The sequence below is a fragment of the Anser anser genome (assembly GCF_964211835.1).
Source record: "Anser anser genome assembly, chromosome: 10".
NCBI classification, from domain to species: domain Eukaryota; kingdom Metazoa; phylum Chordata; class Aves; order Anseriformes; family Anatidae; genus Anser; species Anser anser.
Genome location: NC_139730.1, coordinates 18,153,548 through 18,176,495, shown reverse-complemented (window position 1 = coordinate 18,176,495; position 22,948 = coordinate 18,153,548). Strand labels below are relative to the sequence as shown.

Sequence of the window (22,948 nt, the reverse complement as noted above, 5' to 3'; positions counted from 1 at the left end):
AACTTATGAGTTGTAATAATACACGGTGTATGTATTATAATACATAATACTCTGTGTTGTATGTGGAGTTTATATTGCTCTTAGAGCAAATGGTTCCCTTGTACTCCAGTTCCCATAGAGGAATTTCTGACCATTCATGAGGGGGGTAAAATTCAGCTGGGCAGGTATCTGTAGGTATGTATAACTGGATCAATAAATAGCTGCCACAGCAGAAACTACTGCGGCAATCTCTCTTCTACAGAGATTACAATTTCTTTTACAAAGCAGCAGGCATGAGGAAGTTTCTAAGTTCCTATTAGAAAGTGCTTGAGGTACTGCAAAACGTGCAGTCTTGCTACTGTCATTGAAAGTGAGTAGAATGGTGCACTGATACCATGCAAAGTTAATTCAGCAGTACATTCCTATTGTCTGAACAACTTTAAGCTGCGGCTCTTGGTTTACACATAGGCAGGTAAAACCTTCTAATGCAGTATCATGAAAAAAATCTGTAAGGACACTAACCTTTCCTATATTTGCTTCTCTAAGGGCATTCATCTCTATTATAGAGAAAATTAGAGTTCAATTCTAGCAGGTCTCAGTGGTTGCAGAGGTTGCAGTATTGTGCTTCCTGAGTTTTTTTCCCACGACAAAGGATTCTGCATGCAGTGCATTTTCTCTATTAAAGAATAGGAACAAACACTTCAATAGGCTGGGACAACATCTGATTACTGGTAGACATTTTAGAATATCAGTTCCCATATATCCTTTTTAGCAAATTCCATGGCTCTTTGGCCATGAAGTCTCATGTTTACGTATTGGTAAAATATTTTGCATCAACTCTTTGTGGAATTCTAAACTCACAGTAACACAAAATATATTGTCTTCACTTGGTGAACTTGAGCTCTTTTATCTAGGTAAATTCCCTTTAAAGCTTTTTTCCATCTCATTTTCCTCAATCTCTATATAATTTCTCACCATTTTTTCAAATTTAGCATTTCAGACAAACTCATCATTGTGATCACTGTAACTAGAAAAAATGGGGAAGTTTCCAAAGCAGACTTTATTTATTTTTTAAATCAGGAGACTGCCAGTGGCACAGGAACCAAGAATCTTTTAAGTCCTCTATGTCAGCATGAGAGCCTTCAACAAGACTTTTCCTTTGCAGATTTAATGTTAATCAGACTGCTAATATTAATATGACTTGTCCTGACCATCATAATCACCCTGTATTATATACAGGTGGGGAACAGTATCAGGTGTTGAAAGAAAGTAAAATGATTCATTCCAGCCAGAGTAAAGAACAAAAGACAAGACAACAATTTATCAAAATTCACATGAAGGGCTGTTAAACAAGGTGCCATCCATCTATCTGCTCTGCACTGAAGAATTTGAAACACAGTGAGGAATTCAAAATTAATTCAAGACTGATGCTACCAGGTCAGAGTTTTGGAAATGATACAAAGAAGGTTTTATCCAGCTTGTTATCTGTGTTTGTCAGTTCTTTATGTATCAAAGGTGCCTGGATTTCAAAAGATAATGACTCAGTGACCTGAAGTGCAAGCAAACACAGAAACTGTACATAGAGGCCCTTTCTCCAACACTATCCTTTGACAGACAAAGGTCACTCTCTTTTATTTATTTTATTAAAGACAAAGGCCATTTTTTCTGATAGCAGTATGGACTGAAATGTGACTTTGCCTGGAAGGTAAGCAATGGACTTGCTACATCCTTGCAATGCTTGTGTTTTACTGTATTTTTACCATGGAATACATCTGTTTATTTATTTGGCAAGAAATTTGGATTTTTTAAGTATAAACTACATATTTGTGAAAACTGAAGTTTTCCAAAGGCATTCAACACTTTTTTTTCCCTATGTTGATAAAAGATATTGAGGAAAGTGACTAGCATGTAGTATGATAATAAATACATTTCAGAAATTAAAACCATCACAAAGACTTCCAGTGTTGCTGAAGTCTCCTATGTGTGAGTTCAGGTGTAGTTACTCCTAAACGTGAAGGAGGGAAATTGCAGAGGAATTCTCTGATTTGGTACAGGTGCCTTATCAGTTCCCTCATTGCAGAACCTCCTGCAGGGTGTAAGAGCTTGATGAAAATGTGTGATAAAGAATTATGCACTACTTTCCCCTCTCCCATCTGGGCATAGCTCACCAGCAGTCAGCATGAAGCTGGGCAGCCCTAATATTATTTTATGTTCACGAAAACAGAGGTAACCCCTTGCTGAAGAGAGGGACGTGAACATGACTTAGATCCATTTCTCTTGAGTGTAGTCAAGATCTAGCTCAAGATTCAGAATATGATCAAGTTGGTAATCGTCCTTACTTTCAATACATGACTGTTAAATTGAATCAATGTTTTGCTGCCCCAGTCCTCCCTTAAAAATGGATGAAAAGCCAAAGTCCTTGAGGAGAGAGAATACCTGCAGAGTGATGGACCCTCCCATCACAACCAATAGGACAGATTCAGGCTTTTTCTAGAAAAGTTATCTGTAGATTCATAGATTATATACTGCAGGACAGCATTCTGATACATAGCACAGTCTGCGAACATCAGTAGGGAAGCTCTTAGTGGATCTTCGGCTCCCTCCTCCTCCCCTCCTCCTCCCCCTCAGTTTCATCCAACTTATTTCAGTTTAATTGCAAACAGCATTTAGTCGCAAAATAACCTCTGGGAAACCATGTACATAGTCTCATGCTCAAAAGTGCCCATGTTTTTGCAAATCCTTCACCTATTCTCATGTATCTGAGTCATTCCTATGACTTACTTTGTGATTTATTTTTCAGGTGGTCACATAAACCCAGCCGTTTCATTAGCCATGTGCGTGACTGGAAGATTAAAATGGACCAAATTACCAATTTACATATTAGCACAACTCCTGGGAGCATTTGTTGGAGCAGCTGCTGTCTTTGGGATTTATTACGGTGAGTACACCTTAGACATGGTCATGGGACAAACTAGAGGTCAGGCTGTCTCTAAGGCCCCAGTTTTTCAATAAATGCCAAGCAGGCAGAGGACTGTTAACACAGAGCTAATGGCAGGACTGAGGCTGAAACCATAAAGAAGAAAGGAAGAAGTATAAAGAATTTGAAGAAAAAAAAAAAGGCTCAAACGTTCCAGATATCCTACAACTTTTCTGAAACACTAATACTGCAGGAAATGTTCTGAAATTTAGAAAAATTATTCATGGGAAATCAGATACTCTGAGATCATGTATTTCTCAGTAAGGATTTTAAATTACTTAATAGCCAGGATATAGGGCTATTCATCTTCCAGGCAAATTAGAAACATTAAAGACGTGATCCAAGTGCCTGTAGGCTAGTATCACCAATGCCATTCATTGAGGTTACAGGATATGAGATCAAGTCCCTCCTGACTAAACTGCAGACCACCCTAGACAGAGAACTCTCCAAGGCAATGAACTCCAGGTAGTGATGAAGGGGTCATACACTGGGGGTAGGCGGGAGAGATTACCCCTATCCTTTAGGCATGTTTCTATTTTATAGTGTGCCACAAAGGGAAAAACAACTCGGTAAATCTTTGACTTACATACACAGGTGTCCCTGAGTTGATGAATCCATGCAGTCAGATCAGTTCCTTTAATCACCTCCTCCAAAATTCTGCTTCTGCCCCAGCCTCCCTTCTCCAAAGCCCCTCTTACTGCATTGTGTCTCCAGAGTGCTGGGTCTGGATGCAAGAAAATAAAAAAATAAGAAAGGAAATGCCTACTGTAAATCAGTTAGGTGCTCAGTACCGATAGAAATAAGGAGCAGGGAAAAAAAAAAGAAGAAAAAAAAACAAGTTAGGAACTGTGGTTACTATTTTGGGCTTGGTGGTATTTTTTATTTGATTGTTTGGTTTTGGTTTTGTTTGTTTAAGGTTAGTGTTAGAGTTTGGGAACTTCAGGGCTTGCTATCAAATTATTCTGATGCAGAAGCCATATTATACTATTTAAAATAGACTTAAAATATATTAACATAGATGCATGTGGACTTACAAATACACTAACTTAAATAAACAATGAAGTGAAGTTTTGGGCTTAGCCCTTCCCTTCCCCTTGTGGACGACTAGCATAGCAGTTGGGTGTTAAGCTCATGCAGAGTGAAAAAATCAAACTTCTTTAGAAGAGGAGATCTCTCAGGAGAGCTCATGCCCAGAACAAGTCATTGCACAACTGTCAAAGAGAATAGCAGTAATTCCTCCTGGCTGGGAATTCCAAAAGTTTACAAAGTACAGTCAGGATGCTATGCATTTCTCAGGGCATTGTGCCAAATATTGCACCTCTTACAGAATAATGCAAATGTGCTCAGAATCAGAAAACTACCTTGCGCTGATTTTGGAGCAATGTGCAGGAGGGGAAAAAAAGCCCCATTTTGAAGGCTGTGGTACATAAAACAAGTCCTTCAATGCACGGGAGGAGAGATGAGACAGGAGGGAATGAGCACATCACCTCAAATCCATTGACTATGCTCCCAGATAAAATAAACATTTTCAGATGAGAATATGAAGTGCACACATCTATCAAATATATTCTAGTCCAAGAAAACCTAATGTTTATGGAGAAGTGCAACCAGGTAATTGCTGTTTTCTATAGACGCCTTTATGGAGTACAGCAACGGAACGCTTGAAGTCACAGGACCTAATGCCACAGCACATATCTTTGCAACATACCCAGCTCCATATCTATCCCTCATAAATGGATTTGCAGATCAGGTAAGTGCACTTGCTGTCTTGACTCTACAAATTAAACATACTGAAAACTATAAAACTAGGCAATAAAAAATACATAGCTCTTTAACGGGTCTGATGACTCTCACCATTTTGGTCATACATCACTATGTACAATAGCAATGAGAATGCAATGCTGTTTGCGGGGGTTACATTTTAGTCATATTTTACAAGCACGTTAATTTCAAGTTGTTCTTTCCACATACATCATATTAATTGTTGCACTCTACATGTGTTTAATGTGATACGTGTAAGAGGTTTTCCCCAGCATAAATCAGTGTTTCTCCATAAACTTCAGCAGCACTATGTCTATTTGCATCAACAGCCAGCTCATTTTGTGGATCTGTTATTCCTTAAGAAATGCTTAAACAGCCATGGTAACGTGAGTTTTCTGCTACCATAAGCCTCCTCTCCAACCTTCTCTTTGCAAATAGATTTGTGATATTTGTTATTCTTTCAAACCACTGAATCTCCAAAATTCTCTACTTCATTTCCAGTCTGTATCTTCTAGTCCCACTTACCAACAGTGAAAAATGCAGCTTCATATCTCCTAACTACTTCTAATTAATTTACCTGTTTTCTTCAGGCATACATGAAACAAATACTGTGCAACTGAGCTATGAAAAACTAGGGATTGCTAGAGCACAGGAATTCCTCGTGTAAAGGGCAGGACAATTGTGAAATCTGAACAAAAACAAACAAACAACAACAAACCTTAACACCTTTGTTGTGACTTTTTGTGACAATTTCTGAATTTTGTTTTGGAGCAGTCAGCAGATTTTTCTTTCCATTAAGATCCTTTTGCCAATGGATATTTTAAAATCAAAACCAGATGAAGTAAAAACAAACAAACAAACAAACAAAACAAAACCAAAAAAAAGCAAAAGAAAGCCCAAACTTGTCACTTTAAAATCAATGTAAAAATTGTATGTTTTGACATTGCTAAAACTTCTTTCTGTTTTTCCATAAAGTTAATTATTAGCAAAATCAGCATTTACAAAACATTTGATTTAAGCAGAGCAGCACTTCCATCAGAAAGTCATTCCAAGAAAATTTCTTTCACCAGCTCAATTAGTACATGCAATAGAGAGATCATGAGATCATGTTACAGTCACACATGCAACCTTAATGCAGGTGATTTGGGTAAGTTTTTAGCTGCTCAGTTTTGATGTTGTAGACTTCACTTTTTTCCCCTGTGCTATGAAGTGTCTGGATAAAGAGGTGCATATTTAGTCTGGTAATTTATTAGAATAAGCTACTGTCACGTAAAGCACTTTTTTATCAATGTAGTGGCAGAGCAGAACTACAAAAAAAAAAAAACAACAACAACAACCAAAAAAACCTGTTGAACTGAACAGAAAAAAGATGTGGAAACAAAGCATTAGACCTCACACAGGAAATACCTTTTAAATCCTCTGTTTTTCCACACCAGGTTGTTGGAGAGTTTTTGCTATCTACTGAGCACATTTCTTGTTCTTTTCTTTCATCACACATATCTAAATTTCTCATTACTGTGAACTAGAGAGACACCAGGTTCAAACTTCGATACTTTGTATAGTGGGATAGATCTAAATACCAGCTTTAAGCCACCACAATCCACAGAGATGTTGTAGCTCTTCTTTTCATTATTAGAAGCAACCTGCACATATTTATTCAATATTCTTTTCTTTGCATTGGCCAGGTGATGTCAACAGCTGTTCTTCTTCTGGCTATATTTGCTATTTTTGACACCAGAAATAACAGAGTACCAAAGGGCCTGGAGCCAATTGCAGTTGGACTTCTTATAATCGTTCTTACTTGCTCCCTGGGAATGAACAGTGGCTGTGCCATGAACCCAGCCAGGGACCTCGGCCCAAGGCTCTTCACAGCCATTGCGGGATGGGGAATGGAAGTATTCACGTAAGTAAGCCTGGATATGAAGTGAAATGCTTTTGGCTGAAATTGCTTCCTAGGAAAGTAGGATACTGATCCAACATGGTACCAAGTCATCCTTTATATACATATAGGTAATTCTTTGCATACCAGAAACTACTCATGCACTTTGTCAGACATGCTCTAGGTACTGGGCTTTAAAAAGGATTTCCTGCTTCTAGGGCAAATCAAGCACACATTATCTCTAATATCAATCATTGCTTCAAGTAGACCCTTCCCAAAATATTAGAAATTCTTAGAGGTCACTGAAAATATAAAATAAGTGCTTTCTTCTCTTCTCCTGCAGCTTTTGGAAAAAAAAGAAATCATGAGAGAGTTAGGTGGGAATATATACTGTGTGCTATATAAAAACACAGATGTATCAGACTGATTTAATCTGTTATTACTACTGACTTATTGCAGAAATATACAACAGCCTAAAAGCCTGACTTCCTGGCTGGGAGTGAAGGAGTAAATGAAAGAAAGCTCCCTTCATTTCCCCACATTTCAGAGCACGCTCTCAAATCCCTGTGCATGTGTGCACACAGGCACACACACACTCTTGGCTGGCCAAACACATAGCTAATTAGTTGCACATCAAATCCACAGTTTACACATATCCAGTGTAAAAGCCACTCTGGGAAATCTAAGTGAGAGTAATCTGTCATCAGTAGTTGAATCTTCTGGTTTATTTTTGTATGGTTTGTTTTTCCGGTTATTTACAAGTAAGAATCCCCAGAAGTACTGTACACTGCTACAGAACCCTACCTAATGGAGATTTCATTTTAGCTACTCCACTAAGTACAAATAATCTGTATTTATTTAGTATGACTTCCATCTACACAAATCATGTGCCTTGCTAGAGGAGTACAGTAGCAAGGCTTTTCTCTTACAAAAGAGCAAGACACACAGAACAGAGGAAACAGGCACAAAGTCATGCCATAGGCCAGCTGCAAGGCTGGGATGTAACACAGCTTTTGTGAGCCCAAGGCTGAAGTCTGCTCTCTAGCCCAGTTACCTCTGAACTTTTCCTCCTCAGCAGCTCTGACCACTGTGCCATTAGACTGCGCTTCTTAGAATGGCAGCCTGCAGAGTGATATCCCATACCAAGCATCCAATACCTCTTATTAGTTGTTTACTATAATATTAACTATAGCATTACGTCTTAGAATCTGTAACATATTATGAAGTTTGCTATTGCATTGCTGAAAAGTTTGAAAGCCTGATTGTACTGTGATCTAGTCACAGAATACCTGTGAACTGCACTCCTCTCCAAAAGTAACATCACATGACATTACAATTTACGGTACTTAAGAAATTACAAGGAAAGTCTACATCTATACCAACACGGTCTCTTCCCTAAATTAATTTTAGGATTTATATACAAGGCAGAAATGTATTCCCACTGTAAAAACCATACTAAGAAATCTAAAAATGGGAATATAATAAGCGAGATATGATATCTCTGGTCATGGCCAGAATAAACTTATAGCAGTCTCAGGGAAGTATGAATTGAGAAAGAAGTTTTCCTCTCTACCTTCAGTTAGAATCCTACAGCTCTAACCAATTTCAAGGGGGTGGTACAACACGAATATTTTCTCATCCATTTACAGAGCAAACCCGTATGGGACTTAGGAAGAACTCGAGCTTTGTTAGGTACCTGGAAGCCTTGGATCAGCTGCAGGCCACATGAGAAGTCTGTACAATCGTAGCTGGGATCCTGAGCCGCCTTGTGCTCTGCTGGCATCACATATGTACAAGGGACTTAAGTGATACAGCCAAAGTTGATAACTAAACCTTGGATGTCTCAGCTTAACCAGGATTCACAGCCTTGAGACGGGTGTTTAAGCTCTCTGGTAAAAGGCAGGAACTGAGACCTAAGCATGAAGCCTCTTCTGAGACATGAGGGAAGTGTTGCACAAACTGAGCAATAGGAAATACTGAAGAGACATTAAACACTGCCTGAAAGCATTTCACGAGGTGACTGAGTCACTCTGTCCAGGTCACTGAATGCTCAAGTGGTGTGTACAGAGTAGCCAGGGACCACCACTAAAGTATCACTTTGGACTAGGTTAAAGAAGGATGAGACTCTCTGACACCATGCTCCATACATTGAGATAATCAGTTCTCACAAGGAAAGTCCACTTTACCCTTTTTCATGCTTGACAGACCATTAAATTCTAGTTTTTATCTGGCAGAGAGCTGTGAGTGCACCGGAGGGAGTTCTCCCACTGGACCATGGTGTTGTCCAGAGGTTTGAGAGGCAGCTGAGATGGGGTCTATAAATGTTGCTGTTACTGGCACGCACACACCTGAAGGAGCAGTTTCCCCAACACCTGCTCCTAGGGACACAGGCTGTGGCATGGTTTCCCTAGCTTTAACCAGCCTAGCTTTGGTTAGAGGCTCCCTAAGAAGCTGTTCTGACTGGCTGCACCTGGATGGGTGTGGGTGTCCACACGGCCTGCTCTGCAGAGCTGTGGTCAGCACGGCGGCCTGATCCTGCGCAGGCTGCCCTGCTTGGTGGGTGCCTCAGAAGCACTGTCCCTGTCATGGGAGGCAACGGCAGGCTTTAGGGACCTGCACGTTTCTAGTGAATTGCCTTGTAACGACGGAGACAAACAGCAGTCTTCCTTAAGCACATACCTAATACTTGAATACGCTCAGAAAAACCCCACTTTTGGTTAGCGCAGTTTCGACTGTCGCGAGAGAGCCGCCGGAGCTGTGGGTACGAAGCCCCGGCCCGGATGGTGACGAAGGTATCACCGCGACGAGGCAGCGGGAGGGCGAGCGGCAGCCCCCGGCCGGCCGGGCCCTGTCAGGCGGCGGGGCGCGGAGCCGACGCGCGGGAACGCTGACACCTCGCGGCCGGCGGCGCTGCTCCAGGGAGCTCTGCTCACTGCTCTCTGTGCTCGTCACAGGGAGCTCTTGCGCCTGTTTCAGTGAAGGAGGGTTGAGGGTCACGGAAACTCGTAGCTCAGCCGTGCCCCGATCTCATTTCAGCTTTGGCATCACGCTCTGCAAAGGCTTTGCAGCCACCGTCTTAGCAGAGGATGTCTGAAGCGCAGCTGGGAGCAGCTGCTGCAAGCCTAGGCCGTGGTCTGCAGGTCAGGCAGGAGCCGACAAGGCACAAGTCAGGCCGTGGCACAAGCACAGAGAGAAACCTGCTGAGAAACACCTTCATTACACGCCTACACGTACACACATACACAGGGATTATATGCAGGTAGCTGATGTGGAGTGTGTTGTGCTGATTAATTCGGTAAGACCTTTGTCCATGCTTGTTCCAGAAACTCAGGGACTCAGCAAACATTCATGACTAAGCAACAAACAGATCTGTAAACTCAGTAGAACAATATCACGAGTTACATTATACCCACAGGGCAAAATTTAAGTAATTCTAAAGGCAAAATACGCACACATAAACGCACACAAGGCATTTTTACACAAGGAATAATAATATCATCAGTAATATCATCGGTAGGGCACTGTGAGATAAGCACTGCTCTGTTCTTGGATTGCAACAAACACATTTACTCTTGCATAAATCTATACAACTGAGTGCTGAATAATTATCCATACAGCTTCAAGATTTCCCTGGCAGGTTCCTGTAGAGTTCCTCTCAAATGAATTTGTGCCTTGGTATTTCTGTGAGGAAAAAAAAATTACTTCTCCATTTTCAATATGCATGAAATTGAGGCGGCTGGGTTTTCACTGAAGGCTCACACATTGAATTAATACAGCATGCTATTGAATCAAAACACCTTCATGCACCAGTACAGTTAAGAAAGCCTGTGCTCCAAAAGCGCTAGTCAGCAAGTTACTGTCTGAATGTGAGCCTCCAGGAAAGGGAGAGCAATTATGCAGAAGACTTGGGCTTGTTGAAAGAGGCTGTTATGTATTGATTTTATACCTTTTAATGGTGGACTTCTTTCTTAAAAAGTGTTTCTAAATCATAGAATGGTAGAATGGTTCTACGCATTTTGAAATAAATCTTATCAATTGCGCAAAGTGAATTTAAACATTTCATTGGAACCAATGTTATTCTGCTGGACTTTTTAACTGAACACAGCAATTTTATGAAAAGTCAATTTGTAGGTGTTTAAAACTTGTGAATACTTGTTTACCTCTTACCGAAAGACCCCATGGTTTAAACACAGAGAGAAGACACTACATCATGAAATTGAATCTTGACCATTCTAGTCAAGTATTTTTTTCAAGTACTTTACAGTCTGTGCATTTTATTACATTCCTCAAGGCAAATACATTGGAATCAAGTGTAATCTATTATAGGTTGTCAGGAGGAACACTGCACATACTATTGCAGGCCTGAACCTGCAGATCTCCATGCAGATGAGACAACCCATTACTGCAACATGCATTGCATTAATCACTTCTGAAAACCCATTCATGAGCATCTGGCAATAGCATCATTCAGGATTGCTGTGCAATAAATATGTCCCAGTTCATTTCATTGCAAGTCAATGAAGCCTGTTTTCCACAAGGGAGAAATTATCACCTGCCCCCAAAACAGCCATGCAGTAAAGAGGCCTTATTTTCTAAGGTGCGTGTACAGTACTTAGACCAGTGCCTCTGGTCGTTATTACTTAGTATTTCATTCACAATATGGACAGGACAGACAGGGATGTCATACGTTTAAAGATATGTGAGACAAAACAGAAAGGTCTATGGCATATTTCTTCACTGCCAAATAAAATGTAGGGCGTTAACTAAAGTAATGGATAATGATAATTCTTGTTTATTTCTTACAGGGCTGGAAATAATTGGTGGTGGGTCCCTGTAGTTGCACCTATGCTGGGAGGAGTACTTGGAGCTATTACCTATATCATTTTTATTGAAATTCATCACTCAGACGCTCATCCAGGAGAAGAAAATGACGTATACGATAAATATGAATTGACAAACATGTAGTAAGAAATGAAGAATTTTCTTTCTCATTTTGTTGTATTGTTTTTTGTGCAAATGATTGTTTGGACCGTTTTATAAAACCCATATGCCTCAATTAGATATTCACATTTCAAAACAGAAAATTTGTGTAGAAAACAAGTTCAAAACTGACTTCTTTTCATGAGACATAGGGCCGATCACATTCAGATCAGATAATTAAATTATGAAGGGAGGAATAAATTGTTGTTTCTTTCATACAGTTTTCAGATCCAGTTATCTCCTAGATGAAATTGTAGTGAGATGATACACTGACCTGTTAATTCAACACAGATGATCTTAATCATGCTGCCTAATTAACTGAAAATAGATGAGATTGTTATGAAACTGCGTGCAAAGGTAGTTAATTGGTTCAGTGCTGAATTAATGAATTAAGAGCACATCTCACTTCTTGTAGCCATTATTTAAGAATGCCTTGTCTGAAAATAAAAAAAAGCAATAAATAAAAAAAAGCAATGCCTGAATTGCCTAAACATCAATCGAAGTAGTTTTACTAAATCTTTATGCAGCCACTGGTTGAACAGTGAGGAGTCAGCTCATCAGCGATGAGGTTTAGTAATTCAAAATATGAACATGAAAGATTAAAAAAAAAAAAAAAGTGTTACAAGTTCAACACCAAAAAGATAAAGCTGTACTTCTGCACAGGTTCTTCGTGGCAATAACATCCAGTTATTTTAAAACAATTTACTTGACCTTTTTGTTATCCAATATTAAAACCTAACCTAGAATATTAGTCTGAATCTCTCCTGCTGTGCTTTCTGGGTAAGTTCCATTCCTGTGGAGATGGGCCAGCAACAGAGGCTTGTGCTGTGCATAAGTTAGCACATGGCCTGTGTCTGTACAAGCTTCTAAGAGGCCCTCTGCTGCTGCTGATCTATGTGGGGGGATTTCATCTGCTTACTGGGAGTAATTTTTATTTTGGTAGCAGTAATTAAAATTAGAAACTGGTCTCAGGCCTACTCCTAGATCTGAATTTCTCATCAAACGTCAGTTCCACATTAGATTTCTGAAGCATGGGTTCTCTCTGGCTAAACAGAAGTGGTTGGGCATATGCTGCTTCCTAAATACTTAGCTGATGCTATTTCAGGACTGTGGTCAAGCTTCAACTCTGAAAAATGAAATTATTTCTGCTTAATCATTGTGAATTGAATGCATCCAATAAATTCAAAGTTCATTTCTAATATACATACAAACGTATATACATACATGTGTGTGGTTGGTGGTGGTGATCATGAATAAATAGACATCCTATTCAATGATGCTCCTGAGCTATTTTCAAGGCAAAACTTCAAGGTAACTCTTCAATGCACTCATTTTAGGGTCCTATTCCCTTTGGATTCCTACAGTTCTGCTCCCTAGAATTCCACACTGTTTTCTGATCTCACTCCTGAAGGAAGGAACCCTTTGTGTTGTCAGTAACAGCCTGTGCACTTCAGTGAGGTATCCACAGAAGTGATTTGGAAGAATACTGTTGTCAGAATCAGCCGCAGCATTTGGGCAGGTCAGGCCTGCATCACTGTGTGTCTTTATCATGCTCCCTGGCGTGCCACACCGAATTCATGGCAGCAGAGGGATAGAATTAGCAGGTCAGGCAAAGCTTTGCTTGCTGCAGCTCTAAGTCAGATGATGCTGTATACTTGAGGGAGTATAATTTCCATTTTAATGATGTTTTTGAAGAAAACTTGCAGAACTGTAATGAATTTATGTTTCCCAGACACTGTATCAACCTTGTGCAAAATGCTGATTTGATTTACCCTTTCTCTGACATGGGTTAAAATTTATATAGCTATATAATGCAGCTGAATATGAAAGGGTAGGATTATTTGGAGAGCCACATCAACAAAAGGGGAAGGTCCACAGAATAAGTCCTCTATTTATCTGAGGATATCACACCGGAGAATCAAGACAATGCTGCAGTTATTCATAACTGTAGACTTTATATTGACAGCACAGACAAGCAGGTTCATCTCTCCTGTATACACTGCACTACGTAAAACCAATTGGTGTGTAAAAGTGATTCAGACCTGTTCTGTTGCAGACTGAAGCTCCTTTTACCCCCCATTGCAGAGGGCACTCTTGTGTGTTGGTGGTGTCTGACAGTAGCTGCCATAGGTGACTGCCAGCCACCTGTGTCTGAGCAGAGTTTATGAAGGTAGGAACAGCCAGAGGCTGCCCTGCATCTGAAAGGCCCTTGCTCTTCCACTAATGCCAGCACCTAACATGAAATATCTGTGCATGAAAATAAAAAGAGACAAATAGCCAATTAACCAGAAGAAACTGCCGACGTTGTTTTTTATCCAAAATGGTAGAGGCAGGTTTTATCACTTACTGTGCGAGAATTTTGCAGTGTCAGTAGGCTTCACATGCCTCACTGTATTGCTTCCTTTAATGCACCATGGAAAACAGCGAAAAACACGGTACAAGTCAGCAATGAGAAAGGGACAGTTTGTTTATACGACATACTGAGTGACCAGCCCACACTTGCTGTGTGGCTGTTGGCCGAGGTATATAAGTTCTACGTTTTCTCAAAGTCCTTCTGATTAGAACAGGTTCTGCCTGTAAATCAACAGTAAATCTTGTTTCTCCTACTTAGGCCATTCCTGTGCTGCAAATTACTGTACAAATTACATCTACTTATCTAAAATGATCAACATGCAAGTCATAAGTGGTGACACACTAGTAAAACAGCACAGCAATATCAAAAATATGCTCTGATCAAGTTGTTGTCAATTATGTTTGCTTAAAGAACTCATTTTAAAACTTTATCATCACATATGTTCAAAAATTCTTTGAAAATGCATGGTACCAATACTGCAGTTTGTATTGACTTCACAAAGGCCAGAATTTTATTCAGAAGAAGGTGTTACAGATCTACCTCAGAGGTGGTGATTTTCATTTTTAGCAATACAGATGAATTCCTGCTTCAGGGACGAAACTCAGCTGAGTCTTAACTATGGAGCCATGACCAGTATCTCCATAATAAAATGGGAACAATTATCATCTCATACTCTAAGCTTTTGCAGACATCAAGATCGGTTTTGTGCAAAGAAAAAAATGATTGTTAATTTGCATAAGCTATGCAATTTTCTAATATCGACTGATATTCAGTGGTCGCACTCATACTGAATCAATGTAACAGTTGGCAACAAGAAACAGTTTTTTCAGCTGTAATATATGCTGGTTAATGAACTAATAGTAATCAAACTTGATCATACTAATGTTGAAAAAAATCATTTTCAGAGCATTGCTCAATTTTCAGTTTGCATTTGTTCTTTTTTGGGCAACGTGTTTGTTCTCTAGAGCTAAACTTAGTACTGAAGTAATGTGGAGAGTGATCCTGCAAAGAGTACTGGGTTAAAGGTTGGCTACTGCATGTTTTTTCACAGAAGCCAGTGGAATTATTCACAACGGGAGGCAATATAGGTGTTTGGAGAATCAAACTTGGAGTATTGTGGAAACTGTACTTTCTTGTAGTTTTGACTGTGGATTTGGATGAATGTGTTGTTGTTCAAAATAAATACAGTCATTCCCTAATAAATGCATTCCAGTGCTATTTTTATTTTTGTAACCAAATAAATAAATAAATAAATAAAAATCCTCCCCTCTGGCATCTAAGGACATATTAAGAAATAAATAGCTGCCTGTTACGACCCACAATGTTTTACAGCCTCATGCTGCAAGAACACGTTGACTAACAAGCTGCATTCCCAAAGCACAGACCCCCTGTGGCAGATTTTGTGGGTCATAGCAGTGCCAAAGCACAGAAATGCTCACGAGTGAGTAATGGCCACCGCTGGGCCAGGAGGCACCCATGCAACTCCTCGCTTCTGGACCTTCTCCTGCTTCTGCCTGGGGGTGCCTCCTGCTACGGCTTTCCCACCGGTCTGACGACAGCCAGAGCCTAGGGGGCTATTTTGCTTAAGTCCCACTTCGGAGACTGCTTTTAAGGCACACATATATCACACCAAAATTTCGCCGACAGTGCTTACAAAATGCCCCAAGTTAATTTATCTGTTTTCTACTCTGTTAAGATTAATGTTTGTTACAGAGATGTGCTTTGCTCCTTTCATTTAAAAATAAAGTAAAATAATAATAATAATAAAAATAAAGCTGTTCTATGGGGGTGAAAGGAGAGAGAACAATTAAGGAGCTTCAAATTTACTCAGGAAGCCACAAAAGAAAAAAAATGAAGTGGCAACAGGCATTTTATCCTCTGTCCATCCTGAGGGCTCTTACCTTCCCAACAGTCCTTCTGATTTTCTACATTCTCCTCTCTTTTTCTGGCCAACACTGCCTGCTCTGCTCTCTCTATATACAGTAATCTCCAGAGATTTAAATACAGCATGCTTTTCTCAGCTACTTACGAATCTTAGAAAGTTCTCATGAGAGCAAATTCAAGTTTCACCTCACGTGCTTGGTTTTTGGCAATTGCTTGCATTTTTCCCCCACACTGTTCCCACCAGGCAACCTTATGCTGGAAAATACAACAATTAAGTGCAACTTCCAGTAACAGCTGCTCTTTTTCTGTTTAGCACAATTGTTATTGCATAATAGATCACTTGTTTCAAACGCGCTATTTTTAAGAGCAGTTTGAAAGAGGAAGGCTTTAAAAGTTGAACAAGATCATCCAGGAAATAAATATTCTGTGCAAACCAGTTAAAAGTTTGGATTTTTTATCTTATTGTTTGCACCTGCATCTTGTTATAAAAATTTACACTTATTGCACTATGAGTGTATTTCTGCTTATTTGCACACTCTTACAGCATAGCATCAGAGGAGAGGTAGTAGATAAATAGCCATTGGTGTTTCTTTATGTATTTAAATCAAATAGTAAAGAAATCCATGTGGTATAAAGCTAGACGTTAAACATGTATGTTATTTTTTCTCTCTTTTCTGAACCCCAGCTTCCTTCAAAGGATGTTACTAAGAGAGGGAATATGAATATTACAGCACCTTAAATCATCACCTTAAACCTTCCAGCCAAATGACCCAGCTAGCTCCTTTCCCATGACAGGGGAGGACAGATTAGTGCTGTCCCTCTGACCTGCCTAGAGGCTGAGCACCCTGCTTTAAATTGTTGGAAATTGAGCTTTCTTTCACATTACAAACATTGCTACAACCATCCAGAAATCAAGAGTGAGGATTCAATTAGACACTACACCAACCAATAGAGGGATAATAAAGGAGAAATAGAACTTCAAAAGCTGGTGAAATAAAGCAAGCCCTTTTGGGGAAAGATCATCCAAAAGGCTCATAATGCCTGGTTACTTCAGGAAATACTGAAGATTTTACTGGGGAACACCAAAGGAAAGAGACAACAACAGTATGAAGATCAGAAGATTGTCTCTTTGTTCACCTATCAGAAAACTTGTGTGTATCTTGAATAGAAATTCAGACATTCTCAGTATTATCAAAAGGACCAGTTTGGACTCATTAATACTATTATTTTCTCAGCATTTGGCACACAATAGTCTAACAGGTGAAGAATATTTTCCGTATCCTCAGAAATAACAGTACTCTCTTTCACTGCTTGACTCTTCTCATGAAACCTTGCCTGCTTTCCACATATTAACAGAGTTCTGAATGAAAAAGCAACAAAGCAAAGAATATATTAGGATTTGAGAAGTCAGCATTGAAATAGAAGGAACTGAACAGTATCAACCAAAACAGAACAGATGCAACACTTTCCATAGCATGACCGAGGCATCGAATAACAAACATAAAGCCAAAGAAGCAGCATGTGGTTGGCAGCAAACACTACTAAATTAGAGTTGGGTGTTTCATCAATACCTATTAAATGGACTTCAAAAATATGATATTTGAGAACAGGACTAAACTGTAATGATGTTGTATTCCATAGTAAAGGAGCAAAATGTATTTGAACATTTTCAGATTAGTGAAAAAATGACAACAAAAAACAACCCACAAACAAACAAAAAACAAATCTCAGTGGGAGAGAGGGAAATAGTAACTTCCCTGAATTAATTTCCAGCTCTGTGAACTCTGCTCCAACCCCTCAAAAGAGGCAGTAAGACTCTCTGCATCAGAACTGCACAGTACCAAACCCAAGATTGTTATATCTTCATTTCCAACAGGCAGGTGACAGCATTTTGAGTGCTGCTGTTTCAGATGTTCAAAATATTGGCAACTGATGCCTATACACTGCAGCAAACTTCTTTTACATAACCGTTCTGACATCTAAGGAAGAAAGCCCGTTTGGCTACAGTGCAGCAAGTATTTCATCTTATGTATGTGTAAATCCCCAGTGGTCTCATGTTTTTCAGGCTATAGAAACAACACAGGTTTTTGAAGATACTGGCACTGAAGAACAGCTATCAAATACAAGTAAACGAGGAGACGTGAATCCAGGTGCCAGACTGCCACGTAATCCCAGGGGATAAAGCAAGTGCAAGGGCTGCTCCTGCAAGTCGTCAAGAACGACAGACACCAACCTTGGCTCAGAAGCACAGTCTTCACACCTCCAGGCTGCTCACAGAAGAATACTTCAAAGACACGGGCCATTTACAAATGCATATGCAAACACCACTAGCACTTCTAAAGCTTCCAATCCAAGAAAAGAGAAATGAAAATATTATGGCTGAACAAAATAAGGATGTGAACACAGACATTTCAATCTGCTCTGTCACAAGACAATGCTAAAAGCCATGGGACACTGGAAGCCAGTATAATCCGCATTTGCTATTGCAGGTGCTTCTTTGAAATTATAGCAACACAAGAAACTGAACAGTACAGCTTTAAAACAAAGAACAAAAATCTACCTAAAATAGTTATCCTGCCTGCAAGTAGAGCTGTATCCTTTTCTTCTTCCTCCAAGTCTTTTATCTGGTTTTCTAGTACAACTGGCAGCAGGCCTCTTGTTCTGCCTCCATGGCTCCTGTCTCGAGTGTGTGCCACCAGTCTTTTGTACCACTTGAGCACCAGCCCTTACCCACAATGTTCTACTTCCATGAAGAAGAATGAAAAAAAAAATGGGGAGGAGGGATTTCAGGCATATTTCAAAATGCAAACAGTTCCATGCAATTTCCAAATGTACATTGCTAGTTAAATGGGCTTTCAGCAACTCATATGGCAATGACACTCTTTTTCCTTCCTTTTGATCAGCCATGTTGCGTACAGCAACCTGACAGGACAGTAATTATCTCCCTAAGGAACATCTAAACTACATAGGTCTGGACATCCCCCCAAGGTAGTCCCTAGAACAAGAGACCTACTCAGGTGTTGGTGGATTGTTATTTGGTATAGAGGATTGACCCTGAGAAACTGGAGTTAGCTACACTCTGCAGTCTCTGCCACAGGATAGGATGCATAAATTGGTAAGAACCAGCTTGTGTTCCAGATGCTGCATTGAGGTTGTTTAAGGTTAGCACAGTTCTTATTTGTACATCTTATTTCAGGTATTTTCACTAGAAAATGGAAAGCTAGAGACAAACATATATCCCAGATAAACAATAAAAAGTAATTTTTAGGGCACAGCCATTGTGAAAAAATATATCTTCAGATATAGAAACTTTACTCCATCCCCAAGTAGGAAATGGGTACAGTTTATAGAAAAGTTGTAAGAGAAGTCCTATGATCTAAGCCTTTTTGAAAGTGTTTTAACATTATCATGACCAAAATAACCATGCTCAAAAATACTTAAGTATTTTTTGCTTTAAAGTTTGCTTTGCTTTAAAAACTTATTTTTTCCTTAATGGCTTTGTAACATCTCAGCCTCTGGTTATAGATTTTTGTTTCTGTCATCACTTTTCTTGGTGCTCCTAGATGTGTTGAGCTCTGTTCCAAATCTTCAGATTTTTATTCTTTTTTTAATTTCTATTTATTGTTTGTAATAAATACAAATACAGTCCTTTTTTTGTTTGTGTGTGTTTTGTATTTTTTTTGTCTGATAATAAAGCAGCTTTGGTATATACATGGAAGCTCCTGATTCCATGCACATGGTGTCTAACCACAGAAGAGCAACCCATTATGCACTGGGCTTCTGAAAAACTGCAGGTGCTCAGTTAAGGAAGACCCTGAAGGCTTGATCCCACAAGCCTTATTACTGCTTCAGTGGTTTGGGCAAGATTTTCCCTGCCAAAACAGCCCTTTATTCTGTAGGACAGCTTTAACAGAAGCAAAAAAGCCTAACATAAAGGCCATAATGGTACCTCAGCGTCACCGTTGGGAAAGGAAGAGAATGGCCAGCCTACCTAAGAGGGTTGCAGTGTCCAGTTGTTCTGCAATAAGGATCAGATAAAAGCTGAGGCAGAAAAAAAATAATCTGTTATAACGAATATAACGTTGCTGATGACAGCACTGATGCATAAGGAGGTACTTCAGGCACATGATTCCTCTGCTGAGCACCTTTGACCAAGGGGTGTTACAAATGCAGGGACAAGGTGAATATAAGTTGCCGAGGCTGCTGCCATAAGCATTTACCTGGCAAAGAGCAGTTCCTGGCAGAAGGCAGCACCTTGAAGAGCCCATTCTTTTTCAGAACATCAGCACTGTAACAGCACCTGGAATACTTTGCCAGTTGTGTATCAAAAGCCACGGCTCTTCTAAACTTTAATAATCAGTCCCATACTCACTGGTGGATTAAACAAAAAAAAAATTCTTTTTAAAACAAGTTTTATTTTTATAGGACGCTCTTTCTCACCATTATTTACTATATAATTTTCTGAAGACTGTGACACAGTGATCTAAGTGCTGCAGAAATATATTATCTTGATGTAAAATATACACAGTAAGTGTGTATATCAAGATCACAATAATTTTTTAAAAATATTATTTAGCTGCCTGAGTCTTGAAATACATGGACCATATCTGACTTTATTAAGCTGTTTGCTTATTTGATTGTCTTAATTTGATCATTTTTCAAATGTTAACAGCTTGTTAAGAATTAATTTGTAAGAGCAAGATCAATTGATTCCACTGTTTTTACAGAGGTGGCTTCTGTAGTCAGCAGCAGTGTAAGTCTGAAACAAAGCAAGCAAATGTGAGGCAGATAGGAGATGCCAGACTTAGATCACTTAGATCCTCTCTGCCCAGATGGAAGACAATTATTAGACCTTAAGGTCTGGGCACAGACTTTTTTTGTTAGGTGTTTGTATGACGCCAAGCACAACGATGAGGCCCTATAGTACTGGAGATGATAATATGAAGTGCACCTTCTCCATGCTGTCCTGCAACAGGCCTCAACCCTGAACTCAGCAGCTTTTATTGTAGGGGAAGATAGCTTCCCCTACACCTTTTCTGCAATCCTTGACCTCTCTGCTGAGACTGCTAATAATCCAATGAATGCTGAGATTGGTGGCTGCTTTTTATGACTAGATAAGTTTCTAGTAAACTGAGATCACCATACTCTATGCACAGAGTTTCAGAGGCAGATTCTGGTCCTTTTTTTGCACAGAGAGAAATTCAGCACAAACCTACTAAAAGCAGAAATGAATTCTTTATATTTAGCAATGAAAACACAAAACTTATTTGTATCCAAAGGGAGAAGTCCCTTGCAATAATTGCATCAATAACTGCAGTATTTGACAGCTGTGGAATATGTGAAACAATGTTTTGAGCAGGACTTCTATGTTCATATTCCATCACCAAGCTCCAAGTGCCCTAAATTATATTGTTTGCATGAGGCAGAATGACATTATGCTACTCTCAGACAGTATGACTAGTATCTCTGGGGAGCATCATAGAAAGGTCATGTGTATCTCACAAGACTATTCCAAATCCCTAGATTTTTAATAAACACATTAATCCATCCTAAGTAGCTCACATTCCATCTACAGTTCTATTTTTAGGTTATTTGTTGTACTTATTTAAAAAAAAAAAAGTGTCACCAGTTCTGGAGGATTTTTTAAGATAGGAAATAACAGCTACCTTTTTATGTGAAAGGCTGCAGGGGGAGTGGGGTGCTTTCATTACAGCACAAGCTGCCAGCTGCTGGAGCTACAAAGGAACTGCTTATTATTGAAATAACAGGTTGGAATATCTCATGTCAGCAAGGATCTGATGTAGCAGCTTACTCCTTAGTCAACGTCTAAGACTTTCCTAAGGGATAACTATTTTTCCCCCTGTTGCAGTGTTAGAAGCTAAAATATTAAAGACAGGGATTTGCTCCAACAAAACAAAACAAAACATAGAGTAGCCCCTTAAAAAGACTTCAGTGTCCTGAATACTACAAAAACAAGCTCTCCGCAACAGGGTGGAGAAAGGTGCAGGCCATAGCTATGCCAGTGAGGGTTAGGCAATTTGTAATAATTGCAGACAAATTGCAAAGACATTCTGATTTTAGCATTCAAGTTCTGGAAGCCTACACACAACTCTTTTCCTCAAGATATTTATTGGAAAAAAAAATTTGATTATGAACCCTGGGTGATGTTTATATGTGTGCCCATATTCAGAAATAGATATAAAATAGTAAGGAAGCTTTGCAGGTATAAAACAAGCTGTTGGCATGAATGAAGTATATGGACGCATGACTGCTAAAATGATATTTATGCTAAAATTTTGGCATCAACTAGATGTGTGTTAAAACTGGGTCTTCATCTAAAATAACATTTTCTGATTTATTAGAAAGTTGCAGGATGAAAACAGTATTTTCCTGTTCAATTTTCAAAAATAGAATACTTTAAGTGTAACAACTTTGACTTTTCCTCTTTTCAGCCTTTTTTTTTTTTGGGGGGGGGGGGGAGGAGGGGGAGGGAGAACCACACATTTTTTTAACCTTTTCCTTCATTTAGTATTTTTTCCATTTATCATCTCTGTATCTTCTCAATATTGAAGAAGTTTTGCAACAGTAGAAGAAAATGTGACCAGTATATCATTGAGGACAAAAAGTTTCAAAAAGCAAATTCAGGAGACAAAGAATTGAATATCTTGACCAAGCAAAAGACAATAACTTGGAGAGATCAAATAAAATAAAAGTTATGTGAGACCTAGGCAATATGAAGAGAGAACTTGGGCTGTACATGGGCTGTACATTCTCTACCCTGGTAGAGAACACTGTTAGGAGCACCATGAAAATGAAAACTTATCAAAAGAGTTGATTACCCTACAAGCAAAAATAGGCTAATTGGATAGACTAATAGTGAAAGATCCATAAAATGTATAGTTTTAGTACATTGCCTAGTGATGCTACAAAATAACATTTGATCTTATGGGACCACAAATTTCTTGTCATTGTAATTTCTTTTATCAACTAATGAATTTTAATCAAAGCAATGTTTGCATGGTAGCATTTACCAATATCAAATTATGTATACATAAGCACATCATTATGAGAAACAGGATAGCAAGTTCATTGCTTAATTACTTAATATAAAATTTTGTTTAGACCAAAGATATAA

At 39.2% G+C, this 22,948-nt stretch overlaps 1 protein-coding gene and 1 long non-coding RNA gene across 5 annotated transcripts in view; one reads left to right on the top strand and one right to left on the bottom strand.

Annotated features, from left to right (window-relative positions):
- The window catches only part of AQP9 (aquaporin 9), a 29,608-nt gene extending 14,476 nt beyond the window's left edge, over positions 1–15,132 (top strand). For 2 of the 3 annotated variants that reach the window (XM_083851187.1, XM_083851186.1), the window contains exons 3-6: positions 2,780–2,917; positions 4,588–4,706; positions 6,403–6,620; positions 11,402–15,132. In XM_083851187.1, coding sequence (XP_083707313.1) covers positions 2,780–2,917; positions 4,588–4,706; positions 6,403–6,620; positions 11,402–11,561 — 635 coding nt within the window. In that variant the 3' untranslated portion in view covers positions 11,562–15,132. Of the gene's footprint in view, positions 1–2,779; positions 2,918–4,587; positions 4,707–6,402; positions 6,621–8,245; positions 9,540–11,401 lie in introns of those variants that run through there. The other variant, XM_083851188.1, reaches the window with a different exon arrangement.
- The window catches only part of LOC310905206, a 129,010-nt gene that overhangs the window by 12,753 nt on the left and 93,309 nt on the right, over positions 1–22,948 (bottom strand). For both annotated transcript variants that reach the window (XR_014588858.1, XR_014588859.1), the window contains exon 5: positions 3,543–3,680. This is a non-coding gene — a long non-coding RNA (uncharacterized lncRNA). The remainder of the gene's footprint in view (positions 1–3,542; positions 3,681–22,948) is intronic.